The 14407-nt window shown below is 35.2% G+C and overlaps 1 protein-coding gene across 1 annotated transcript in view; it reads left to right on the forward strand.

Moving 5' to 3' along the window:
* FGF10 (fibroblast growth factor 10) overlaps positions 1-11099 on the forward strand; it is an 89040-nt gene extending 77941 nt beyond the window's left edge. The window contains exons 2-3 of the mRNA XM_526931.8: positions 711-814; positions 6057-11099. Of these exons, the coding sequence (XP_526931.2) occupies positions 711-814; positions 6057-6254 (302 nt within the window). The 3' untranslated portion in view covers positions 6255-11099. The remainder of the gene's footprint in view (positions 1-710; positions 815-6056) is intronic.
* Positions 11100-14407: the final 3308 nt, after the last annotated feature.

A 14407-nucleotide genomic window follows, 5' to 3' on the forward strand; every position in this document is an offset into this window, starting at 1 on the left:
AGGAGCTCTTGTCTACCTCTTACTACTTCCCTCGATTTTCCATTTTTCCTAGGGAAAAAAAAAACCTTAAAAATCCATGTTTATGGATTTTCCCCCAACACAGAGCAGTAATTCTGCTATTTCAGGGACAGTGCAGATGTTGGGATTAGTCTCCCTGTATCTCAGAATGTCAACACATTTGCTAAAAATGAATCTATCAGTTAAATGTAGCCAAGAGATTTAGATTATCTATATCCTACCAAGAAGAAATAGTTTATCACTGTTTTTAGAGATTGAGGTAATCTGGCATATTATTGACATGTGCTACAGATTTAATTTAATACCATAGTACAGATATGGGCTCTGATAAGTTATTTTGAAATCTAGGCTAAGATGAGTGGAGTTGTTTCAATATTTATAGGGTTGAAAATGCAGAGTTAGCAAAGGAAGCATTTTAATTAAAACAATATTTTATATGTATGCTCAGAGTAAAATGAAGGGGAATTCTTTTAAAGCCTTATTACTTTTTTCTATATATTTGCTGGAAATACTTGCCGGGCTTTAAGACACAATGAGAAAGATTTGCTTGTTTGCTTGTTTGTTTACCAATGTTTTGTGCCTTTTGTTTTTAGAACCACACAAAAAACAACTCAATAGTTTCTTTTGATTTTACTTTTCTTCCAAATATATTTAGGATTCTTTATTTAGCCTTTTAAAATTGTATGTTTTAGGCATCCTGGAGATAACATCAGTAGAAATCGGAGTTGTTGCCGTCAAAGCCATTAACAGCAACTATTACTTAGCCATGAACAAGAAGGGGAAACTCTATGGCTCAGTAAGTATTCTGCTTTTGTTTTCAAATCCACTCCAGTAAACCATCACCATAGTTTTGGAATGTTTCCTCCAGACACCGAATAGCTTTGTTATCCTTCTATTGCTAGTAAATAGAGCCACAGTGGGTTAGTCACCACTGTTTCAAGGGTTGGCAAAGCAGCTCTTCCAATTCTGTAATCTCCTCTGTTGTTCACCCATTAGTCTACCACACAGGCTGCTGCTGGCATTTGTCTGTGAATGTTCTAAACTGCTAACCAAGTCAGGCTCTCACGGAAGCATCCGGTCAGATTGGCACGGAAAATGAAGACAACTTGGAGAAAAAACACTAAAAACAAAGATCTTGAATTGAGTAGAAACCCATGTATTATATATGTGTTACGGCTGAAGATGAAATAAGGGCTCAGATGTTTTGCATTTTGTTAAAATCTGAAATGGGGAAATGTGTCAAGAAACACCATTTTGCTTGTTGTTCAATCAACTCTAGAATTTTATTTACCTAGACAATAACCTTTAATTCAAATTATGCCTCAAAATCATATATATATGTGGCAAATATTATTTGCAATAGGGTCCTTGTGGAGCAGGTATCCCTGCAGTGCTTTGGGCACATCCATGCCTATATTCCATACCAGGTGTTAAGTATTTGGAATACCACTTCTGCAATCTTGGATCAAACTCTTTTAAACCAATTTCTTAGAAATTTAAGATCTCACTTAAAATGCCAAATAGTTGTTTTATAATTGCAATTGTAATAATAATTAAATTACAAGCAGTGAGACAATTTATCCTGCTCAAGTCCTTAGAAAAAAACGCATCAATCAATCATATCAACATCTACTATATGCCAGATATTGTTTGACATATCAAAGATGCATAAGAAAGAAGTATAGAAATGGGCCTTGACTTCAAATAATTTATAATATATTTAGGGGAAATGTTAACAAATATGAAAGAATTACAGCATGATTGGTTGTTACATGTATGAAAGGATCAGCTATAGCAAAGCAGCCCTATAATAAAGTTGGGAACTAGGTTTCAATCTCTTAGCTGTCATTTGAATGATGACAGGAGTATATTAGTTTGTGCATGTGGATCCATCTTATTGTGTCCCTCCCAGAGATAGATCAAGGGGATGCTAACTGAATTTCATTTTTTTCTCTGGATTCTACTGAAGGGGAGTGTATTGAAGGCAACTATAAACTTGGAAGAATTTTAATTTAATTTTTTGGAGGACATGTAATATTATATATGGCCAGAAATAAAACCTGTGACACAAATCTTTTAAATAATTTTTACTTTTGTAAACAGATCCTGTGTCATTTTTACATTTTTATGTAATCAAAAAGGAATTTCACTTTAAATTTGTAAATAAACTTACTTTGTTGATTAGCATAAGGCTGAGAGAACCATTTAGAACCATTTAGTGACCATTTAGAACCAGCAGCTCTTAAACTTGAGTATGCATCAGAATCAGTGGAAGGGCTTATTAAAAGACAGAATAATGGGATCCACAGCCATATTTTCTGATTCAATAAGTCTGTGGTGCGGTTCAATTTCCATTTCTCACATGGTCCCAGGTGTTCCTGATGCTGCTGGTGCAGTAACCACAATTTGAGAACCGCTGGTCTGGATGTAGAGTAGCCTTATATTTTACTAATATCAGGTCCACTTTTAACTGGGGAGTCAGGCATGCTTTGAGTTGGTCCCTGGGACTAGGGCAAATGCTTTTTTTTTGCATGGGGGTCAGAGGAATTTTAGTAAAATTTCTCCATTACCATTGCTCCCCTAATGAACCCAGAGGAATAACAGACCATTATAAAAAGTGGTTCCATTTAGGGGTTCACATCATAATCTCTTTTGAGGCATGTTTAATGTTTTCATTAAACATGTCCAGGTTCTTCCTTGATCTACTATATCAGAATTATTGGGGAAGAGAACCAGGTACATATTCTTTGAAGAGATAACAACACACATACTTAGTCTAGACCCAACGTCCTAGAGCCAGCTAACACTAATTTAGATTAAGGAAGAAAATGTAAATAATTTTAATGAATATAAAAGATTTTAAATACTTTTAATTGATAAAATATACTTATTTAAAAACATGACATCAAGGAGAAATGGATAACTTTCAAATAAACTCTGACATAAAAATATTTAATACTTTTCTTCACATTTCTCCTCTTTTTTTCTTCTGCCCCAACACAGCTCATGGACTGTGCTTATGCTTCATCTTGAGCTCTAAGCTCTGTGAATTATTTCATTCGAATTATTTATTTAAAGTAGAGTCCGGTGGCTTTCTATTATCTGCAGTGGCACTTATCTGAGATTTCTCTCATTAATGTGTTTGTTGTTCACTGTCTTCTCCCAATAGATTGTGACCTTGGAGAGAGTGAGGTCAGTCTTGTCCCCCACTATTTGTTCAGCACTTAGAACCGTACAGAGCACAGTTATACACTGCATAAACCTAACCTCTCGTAGAAGCTCAGCCAATTAAAGAACATACTTTCCACTTCCAGCGTGTCTCAGAAAGAAACTCATTCTCTAACCATAACATTCTTTTTTGTGTAACTTTACATTTCTACTAGGAATAATGAAAAATTATGGTTTGTTCAAATTTTAAACGAAAAATTTATTCAAGTTCAATATTCTGCTCAGAGTGGAATAGAACTAACATCAAAATTTATAAGTGCATATCTAATATAATTCTGTATATTAGGTGACAACTCTTGTAATTCCTACCTTCATTTTTTTGTTTCATACAGTATCCATCGATTCCGTAAGCCCTCCTAAAAATCTGACTTGGGCAAAGATTCAGACTGACTGATTAAACCAGTTTTATATCTATTCTCTTGAATTATCTTCCTCTATTCCTTTTTGGAAACTGTATACCTTTCTTATATTTTCATTATCCATTCTCTAAGCAATTTATCTATTGTATTTTGAGTTTTCTCCTGACTGATGGGATTCAGTAAATAAAGTATAAAACTGAATTAAATAGAATAGGTCTTCATAGAGCATGATTTAAGGACCAAAGAAAATTTTCAGGTAGCTGGAAAAAATCCAAACTTCTTTTAAAAAAAACTTCCCGAACCCTGCTTTTGAGACCTTGCTGTAGCCTGAATTTTCTTTTTATACATAACTGCTTATGATTTGCTTAGATCCTGTCAACAACATATATTTCGAGGCCCCTTCTCTAGAGATTTGGTAACTTTGGCCCAAATATTTAAAACATCTGAAATAAAAAGGCTGATACATGTGCACTTCAATTTAAGAAACATTACTCTATAAATTAATTTTGGGGAGGAAATTTAACATTAAGCATAGGCTCCCACTTTTCTATACCTAGCTTCATCTGAAATATGAAATCACCTCAAACAATCTCAGTCCTTCATTAGTCTCTAAACTGTACCCCATTTATTGATTGAAATGAACATAATTATCCATATTTTAAAAATTACTCTGCTTTGAAAAGTATATAGTTTTAGACAGACTGAGATAAAGAGAATAAAAGTAAATCCACACTAAGGATTTATATTCCTTTCAAATACAGAATTATTTTTGTTTTATCAAAATCCTTACCTTAAATAATTTACCTTTCCTTCTTACTTTCAGCCAGTTAAATCATCATTTGAATGTTATATTTAAATATTACTTTATAGAAGAGAAGCATTTAAGACTAAAAAATTTCAGGACAGATAACTTGAGCTGGTAGCATTAACATAGAATACATCTGCTTCTTATGGTTCTGATAATGTTCTAAACTGTGATAAATCCTACAGACACCTAGGTATATAAACATATACATTTTCAGGAACTTGGAATTTTGTAGAAATTTCAAAAAGTCTCAAGGTGAGAGAAACTGCCAAGTACAGTCCTCAACTGAACTATGCCCACGGGGCCCTTGCTTTGGATGAAGAAGATAGAACCAGAGGGCAAGTGCTCCAATTCCTTAGCTTCTTAACTACTTTAGTTTGAGTATAAGAAAAGAAGCTACTTCTCTTTTTCTGTTTGTTTTTGTTTTGTTTTGTTTTGTTTTGAGACGGAGTCTCGTTCTGTTGCCCAGGCTGCAGTGCAGTGGAATGATCTCGGCTCACTGCAACCTCTGCATCCCAGCTTCAAACTACTCTCCTGCCTCAGCCTGCCGAGTAGCTGAGATTACAGGCGCCCGCCAATACGCCCGGCTAATTTTTTCTATTTTTAGTGTAGACGGGGTTTCACCATGTTGGCCAGGCTGGTCTTGAACTCCTGACCTTGTGATTCGCCTGCCTCAGCCTCCCAAAGTGCTGGGATTACAGGCGTGAGGCACTGCGGAGGCTACTTCTAAAGCCAGAGTCTTGAGATCATTGGGCTACTTCCTCTTTGTTATTAACTCCAGAGTAAGAACCTGGATTTGTGGAGTGTGTGAGAGCGAAGCCTTGTCCAGGAATGTCTCCTTAAATCCAATTGGCCTCCTGAACAAAACCAAAGCTTTATGGCTATGGGATGGAACTTCCCAGGATCCAAGTCCTTAAGATACAATGTAGGCATTGCTATTCACCATGCTCATAATTTCTTCAACATAGTAGTTCACAAAACGAGGAATTCCATGTCCTAGTTTTCAATCCCTAGAGTTCACGAGCAAAATCTGTCAAAATTCCAAGCTATAGAATATTGAAAATAATTTCATTAAATTAAGAAATTTGATATTTGGAAGAAAGACATCCCCTCCTTTTGGTTATGCAGAACTATTGTGGTTTTGCTATAAGCTCTGCTTTCTTATGAATGTGTGTGTGTATTTATTATGGATTTGTAGGTAAAGTTTGCAAACTTGACAAGCCCATATCTTTCCTTCAGTTCTATTTTTTCCCATGGGGCCCCTGGTTATTACTGTAAAAGAAGCATTATAACACTATTCTTTATTACTGACTCATCACAAATATTGTTAGTGGGATGTCTACTTCTTGACAATCACTCTAGGCACTTAAACCATATAATATTCAAAGCACATCAGCTTTTTAAAAGGGCTTTCAAAAAGTGGCTATGATGATCAATTAAAATGTATCATGTGCTTTCAAACAGAATGTGTTTTGTGGTTCTGAGATTTACTTTTCTATTGTTGACGTTATGTATTAAGTGCACAACTTAGGTACAAATGGCAACTACAAACAGAATCCTTGGACTGGAGTTCTCTGGATGGCTTGTATCAAATGAAATCAAGTACAATCACCATAGGAATAAAAGATTCTGTTTTTCCTTTGCAGAAAGAATTTAACAATGACTGTAAGCTGAAGGAGAGGATAGAGGAAAATGGATACAATACCTATGCATCATTTAACTGGCAGCATAATGGGAGGCAAATGTATGTGGCATTGAATGGAAAAGGAGCTCCAAGGAGAGGACAGAAAACACGAAGGAAAAACACCTCTGCTCACTTTCTTCCAATGGTGGTACACTCATAGAGGAAGGCAATGTTTGTGGATGCAGTAGAACCAATGGCTCTTTTGCCAAGAATAGTGGATATTCTTCATGAAGACAGTAGATTGAAAGGCAAAGACACGTTGCAGATGTCTGCTTGCTTAAAAGAAAGCCAGCCTTTGAAGGTTTTTGTATTCACTGCTGACATATGATGTTCTTTTAATTAGTTCTGTGTCATGTCTTATAATCAAGATATAGGCAGATTGAATGGGATAGAAGTTATTCCCAAGTGAAAAACATTGTGGCTGGGTTTTTTGTTGTTGTTGTCAAGTTTTTGTTTTTAAACCTCTGAGATAGAACTTAAAGGACATAGAACAATCTGTTGAAAGAACGATCTTCGGGAAAGTTATTTATGGAATACGAACTCATATCAAAGACTTCATTGCTCATTCAAGCCTAATGAATCAATGAACAGTAATACATGCAAGCATTTACTGGAAAGCACTTGGGTCATATCATATGCACAACCAAAGGAGTTCTGGATGTGGTCTCATGGAATAATTGAATAGAATTTAAAAATATAAACATGTTAGTGTGAAACTGTTCTAACAATACAAATAGTATGGTATGCTTGTGCATTCTGCCTTCATCCCTTTCTATTTCTTTCTAAGTTATTTATTTAATAGGATGTTAAATATCTTTTGGGGTTTTAAAGAGTATCTCAGCAGCTGTCTTCTGATTTATCTTTTCTTTTTATTCAGCACACCACATGCATGTTCACGACAAAGTGTTTTTAAAACTTGGCGAACACTTCAAAAATAGGAGTTGGGATTAGGGAAGCAGTATGAGTGCCCGTGTGCTATCAGTTGACTTAATTTGCACTTCTGCATTAATAACCATCAACAATAAATATGGCAATGCTGTGCCATGGCTTGAGCGAGAGATGTCTGCTATCATTTGAAAACATATATTACTCTCGAGGCTTCCTGACTCAAGAAATAGACCAGAAGGCCAAATTCTTCTCTTTCAATACATCAGTTTGCCTCCAAGAATATACTAAAAAAAGGAAAATTAATTGCTAAATACATTTAAATAGCCTAGCCTCATTATTTACTCATGATTTCTTGCCAAATGTCATGGCGGTAAAGAGGCTGTCCACATCTCTAAAAACCCTCTGTAAATTCCACATAATGCATCTTTCCCAAAGGAACTATCAAAGAATTTGGTATGAAGCGCAACTCTCCCAGGGGCTTAAACTGAGCAAATCAAATATATACTGGTATATGTGTAACCATATACAAAAACCTGTTCTAGCTGTATGATCTAGTCTTTACAAAACCAAATAAAACTTGTTTTCTATAAATTTAAAGAGCTTTACAAGGTTCCATAATGTAACCATATCAAAATTCATTTTGTTAGAGCAGGTATAGAAAAGAGTACATAAGAGTTTACCAATCATCATCACATTGTATTCCACTAAATAAATACATAAGCCTTATTTGCAGTGTCTGTAGTGATTTTAAAAATGTAGAAAAATACTATTTGTTCTAAATACTTTTAAGCAATAACTATAATAGTATATTGATGCTGCAGTTTTATCTTCATATTTCTTGTTTTGAAAAAGCGTTTTATTGTTTGGACACAGTATTTTGGTACAAAAAAAAGACTCACTAAATGTGTCTTACTGAAGTTTAACCTTTGGAAATGCTGGCGTTCTGTGATTCTCCAACAAACTTATTTGTGTCAATACTTAACCAGCACTTCCAGTTAATCTGTTATTTTTAAAAATTGCTTTATTAAGAAATTTTTTGTATAATCCCATAAAAGGTCATATTTTTCCCATTCTTCAAAAAAATTGTATTTCAGAAGAAACACATTTAAGGCACTGTCTTTTGGCTTATAGTTTAAATTGCATTTCATCATACTTTGCTTCCAACTTGCTTTTTGGCAAATGAGATTATAAAAATGTTTAATTTTTGTGGTTGGAATCTGGATGTTAAAATTTAATTGGTAACTCAGTCTGTGAGCTATAATGTAATGCATTCCTATCAAAACTAGGTATCTATTTTTCCTTTATTTGAAAATAATAATTGCACCTGACACATAAACATAGACCACCCACAACCAAAATTAAATGTTTGGTAAGACAAATACACATTGGATGACCACAGTAACAGCAAACAGGGCACAAACTGGATTCTTATTTCACACAGACATTTAGATTACTAAAGAGACTATGTGTAAACAGTCATCATTATAGTACTCAAGACACTAAAACGGCTTCTAGCGAAATATATTAAAACTTGCAGAGGCCAAAAATAGAAAACATCTCCCTGTCTCTCCCACATTTCCCTCACAGAAAGACAAAAAACCTGCCTGGTGCAGTAGCTCACACCTGTAATCCCAGCAGTTTGGGAGACTGTGGGAAGATGGCTTGAGTCCAGGAGTTCTAGACAGGCCTGAGAAACCTAGTGAGACATCCTTCTCTTAAACAAAACAAAACAAAACAAATGTAGCCATGCGTGGTGGCATATACCTGTGGTCCCAACTACTCAGGAGGCTGAAACGGAAGGATCTCTTGGGCCCAGGAGTTTGAGGCTGCAGTGAGCTATAATCTTGCCATTGCACTCCAGCCTGGGTGAAAAAGAGCCAGAAAGAAAGGAAAGAGAGAAAAGAGAAAAGAAAGAAAAGACAGAAAGACAGGAAGGAAGGAAGGAAGGAAGCAAGGAAAGAAGGAAGGAAGGAAAGAAGGGAGGGAAGGAAGGAGAGAGAAAGAAAGATTGTTTGGTAAGGAGTAATGACATTCTCTTGCATTTAAAAGTGGCATATTTGCTTGAAATGGAAATAGAATTCTGGTCCCTTTTGCAACTACTGAAGAAAAAAAAAAAGCAGTTTCAGCCCTGAATGTTGTAGATTTGAAAAAAAAAAAAAAATGGAGATATTGAGAGATCTGCCTCTGTAGGAGTATGGTCCCAGGCCCACAAAGTTAAAGTGCATCAGCCACAAATATGTGTCCATTTGAGTTTTGGTTCTGAGAACACTCCTCATAAAGATATAGAATCACTCCCTCCTCCTAACTCGCAAAAGGCTGAACAGTGTATAGTATGTTACATTTAAATAAAAACAATAAAAATGTTGGGAAAAGAAAATTAAAATATTGTCCTTGTTTGTTTTATTAGTCAGAAACTCTACCTGGTAATAAAGAGAGAAGCTCAAGTGTGTGCATGGCAGGATGTGGTTAAATGCCCCACAGCCCCAAACAACAACAACAGAAAAAAAAATTACTCAAACATTTGTAAGTTTTCTCTAATGTTTCACATGTGTGAGTTAGCTATCTTTACTCTAATAACAACCAAATGCTTTCAATCTTTTCTAAATATTCAGGTCCACCTAATTTACACAGTGGATAAAGAAAAATGAATTGGAAACGAGGATGGCTTATGAAACAATGGAAGACTTTTGGAGGAAAGCCAGGTGGCTGCAGAATCTGATTTCAAGGGGATGAATGACCAATGAATTTGATTTGAAAATTAGAGAGAAAAAATACATAATAATGCAAGTTGCTTCCAGGGCCCAAGCAAGTTTATGAACCCAATTTATATAGATCAGCATTAATGCTGCACAGTTCTAATAATTTGGATGCTGCCAATTCAAGGTTTGTGATTATTCAGTGAAGTAAAATTTACCTTTTTCATATTACTGAAGGGTTCAGCTGGTCCAGACTTTGTCTAAATAAAGTTATATATGTAGCTTAAAATATTTAAGAGAAGATGTCTAGTACATAAGAAGTGGGACATATACATGCAAACAGATAACATATTGATTAAGAGTTCTTATTTATTTCATGAAGCAGGACTTTTCCAACTTAAACTGAAAAAAAAATAAAAAGGAAGAGGAATATCTTTGAAGGATGCTCAGGAGAAAAAGGAACTCTGAGTTCTATGAGTACTTAGAAATGTAGTAATGAAGATCTGCTTCTTCTCAGACATTCATTTTCTCTTACCCTTCATTGGTTTTATTTGGTTAGGCCAGATTGCTTCTAGTCTACTTCTTTCCTACTCCAAAACCCCAAACCCCAAACTCCTTTACTACAAGATCCAAAAAGGTAAACATCCTAGATATAACTCTTATTGGCCAGGTTTGGATAACATACCAACCTCTAGACCAATCAGTATAAGAGATTTGGGAATTGTGATTGACCAATCTTCAGTGACATGACCACAGAGAGGCAAGGTGAAGATTTTGGCAGCCCACACAACCGCAACTAGTGAAGAAGAGTACACCAAGGAGACAGCAGTGCTGCAGGTGCAAAAACCAAATGGTTGTTTGCTACATCTTATTAAATGAAGCTGTGACATAAAAGCATTTTCTATTCCTATATTTCCCACCAATTCCAATTATTCTTCACCTGTTTGTCCAAATTAGAGAGGTTTTAAGATCATTCTCTTTCATATGTTCTTTACTATTGAAAGATTACTTTTGCATTGTTTTGTTTTAAGCCAAGAGTAGGGCCCTGGATATAGCTAGGCTCACTGTGGTTTTGCAAACTTTATATTGGGATGAATGCAAGTTTTCACTGAATAAAAAGCTGGTCCTTCTACTTCAACCTGTATCACAATATGATGTTATAAATGTTTCTTTCAGTTTATCCCAGGAGTATGTGCTAGTATTTTCAAGTGTATCGACATATAGAAAAAATCTGAAACCCTGATGTCATTCATTGTTTAAGTGTAAAATAAAAAAGAAAATAGAAAAAACCTGCTTTGTCTTTTACTACATTCAACATGTGACAAAAGAAAACTTTATCACCTAAACTTTATCTATTTATCTTTTTGCAGAATAGTAAAATAAAACACAAAATGCCCTTGCAAGTGAATAATCTTTGGAAAATACCTTCATAAATACCATGTATTTGTTAAAATGGAATAATCATGATCAAACTAATGAGGTCAAACGAATTGGTCTTGTTCCTAAGTGGCTAATAATGAACATTTCCATGAGCCTGTTCCATGATAGCAACAAAGGGCAACAATTCCATAAAGAGAGAAAAGCCACATGCCAAACATACATGCACGTGGCATGTATTATCTTACACATTTTTATTATCCGCCACAAAAGAGTCCATGTTCATTGTTTAATACAGGCAATTGCATCCTCTAGAGATCAGCACAGCAAATGAAGGATCAAAACACCCCATGCTCCTCATTACAACTGTAAATTGAACATATGCCTTCATACAACTTAGGCAGTGACCCCAGCTATAGAATAACCAACTACAGTGAGGTCTTACCCCTCCGAAAGTTTGGTTTTAATTACCTTATACACATCTTAAATGCCTAAATCATCTTACGGTTTTCTAAATTATTTAGTTATTATCTCTGTGGTCAATTTAAGCTGCTGACAATGCAAATATTCCCAGCGAGGTCTTTCAAGGAGAAGTAAATTAAAACCAGTGTTTCATGAGGTATTACAATTTTTAAAAGACTGCTTTTTATGGTTACAAGAAGTATTAGGGTTGGGGTCACTAGTCGAATCAACTCAGCATTAAAAAGATTTTAACATCAGGTATATAAACACTAAATGTCTTGATAGCCATTTTTTTCAGTGACATAATCAATATGTTCAGATATCAATGGTGTTTAAGTCAATACCTATAAAATGTTACAAGAAAAATATCTGTTTTAGGGGGCTTTCCCACTGAGGAAAACAAAAGAGAAACACTGAAAGATGGTATGCATGTAAGTAAAGATACAAACAATATCTTATTTGCTTTCCTGACAAATCAGATACTGGGCATGAAATGCATTTTACAATTGGTGTTTATACTCATGCAGCAAAACATGAAACTAAATGCTATTTTCAAGTCAGTGTAAGCAATCATTTCTCCTCATCTTATAAAGTTCTGCATTTCATCCTCCAGTATCTCCTAAGAAATAGTCAAATCAGTACATTTCAACTGCAACAATTAGCTTATCTTTCTCTTTCTCCTCATTTTCAATGCCAGGTTATATTAAACAGCTATGTGATATGTATTCCCTTATTAGACTCACAAGAAAATGATAGACTTTATTTAGACAAATCATCTACTTCAGCTGCTTCAAGTGAGTAGACTCCATAGTAATGTTCGTAGAGATTGTTGGAGGCAATTAGTATTCAGAACCTGGAAGTATTGTTACATTCTCCACATTTTTAAACATTTCTGTTTCTCTCCACACATATAAGTATTCTCTCATGATAAAATTAATTATCCCTAATCATTTAAATTAATTAAACCTAGTATTGGAAAAAAACTAAACATAAGGACTATTATGGGTTGAAGTCCTAATTCCCAGTACCTTCCAAAGCGGCTTTATTTAGAAACAGGGTCGATGCAGATGCAATTAGTTAATATGAGATCAGGCTAGAATAGGGTGGACCTCTAATGTGACTCTAATCTGACCTGTAATCTTTATGAAAAGGGGAAATTTAGATGCTTGCACACAGGTAGAACTGTCTTAGTCCATTCAAGCTGCTATAACAATATTATTATAAATATAGTGGTTTTTATAAACAATAGAAATTTATTTCTTATAATTCTGGAAGTCTGAGACCAGGGTGCCAGCTTGGCTGAATTCTGGTAAGAACCTGCTTCCTGGTTCATAGATGACTGCCTTCTCACTGTATCCTCAGATGACAGAAGGGAGGAGGAGGCTTCCAGGATCTCCATTATAAAGGCACTAATCTAATTTAAGAAGGCTCTCCTCTCATCACCTAATCACCTCCGAAGGCCCCCTCCACCTCTTACTACCATGGCATTGGGGATTCGGTTTCAACATAGAAATTTTGGGGAGACAAACATTCAGTCTGTAGCAAGAACACCAGGTGAACATGAAGGCAGAGATTAGGGTGAGTCTTCAAGCCCAGGAACACCAAAGCTTGCCAGTAAACCACCAGAAACTGGGAGAGAGGTGTGGCACAGATTCTCCCTCAGGAAGAACCAACTGTGCCAACACCTTGATTTCAGACTTCTAGCCCTCAAAACTGTGAGGTAATAAATTTCTGTTGTTCAATCCATCCAGTCTGTGACACTTTGTTATGGAAATCCTAGGAAACTAATACAGGGCACGTAACTTAAGACCACAGAACTTATAGTTAGGAATTGGTCTTTCACACCTGGAATCATAAGTCAATAAAAGAATTGTTTGCTCCAACCTTCATATTAACAAAAAATCCTTAACCAGCTCCTAAGGCATGCATGTACAGTTTTGCCCAGTAAATCTTTACTTAATCAACCCATAGATTTTTTTTTTGGAATATTCCCATAGTCATGGGGATGCCATCTGACTATGGTACACTTTTCCCTTAAAGTTTTTGTATGGTTGTCCGAATGGCCCTACACATAATAGGTTCGAATAACTACATTTGACTTATATCTCAATATGCAAATTAGGTGAGTTTGGTGTAGGCCAGAAAATGCAGTGTGAAATAGACATGCTATTGAGGGTTGTGATTTTTAAAAATACTTGACCTTCTCTGTTTACTAGAGAAATAATAAAAAAACATAATCAGACCATTACATACAATATAAATCTATTCATGGCAGCCTCCACTAACTTCTGATAATTTACAACAGTTTATATGGAGTAACACCGCTCTTAATGATTTTTTACACAAAAATGTTTGAAATTACACGATCAAGGAGACATGACTACAAAGTAATTGAATTGGCCAACATATCAAAATTTATATATTCAAATAAATATTTCCCACTTCAGATTAGAACATTAGAAGACTATTTATATTACTAGTCTTCATCTTAGAAATCAGATGCTCTCTTAACTCTTACGCCCTGCCAATGCATGTGTTTGATCCCAGTGACTTTGTATCCTATCCATGGAAGTTTATACCCAGGGTCCCACAATCATTTACAGTCCTAGCTTCTGTCTTTTTTAGTCTTCCTTTTCCCAATATAATTGCAGAATTAACTTTTGAGTCCAAATGCATTACTAAATTGGTTCCTTTCCTATGTTCCTACTGTATGCAACTATAAGACAGGTAAATAATAAGGGTCCCCTTCTCTGAACAATTTAGTAAATCCATCTGGAACAAACAATGAATAAAACAAAGGAATGCTTGTGTTATGTAGCCAAAAGCTACAAGGATCTTTTGTAAATACAGTCACATTTGCCAAATCTTCTCTCTTAATTATCTTATTTCT

The sequence above is a fragment of the Pan troglodytes genome, chromosome 4 (genome assembly GCF_028858775.2).
Source record: "Pan troglodytes isolate AG18354 chromosome 4, NHGRI_mPanTro3-v2.0_pri, whole genome shotgun sequence".
Lineage (NCBI taxonomy): Eukaryota > Metazoa > Chordata > Mammalia > Primates > Hominidae > Pan > Pan troglodytes.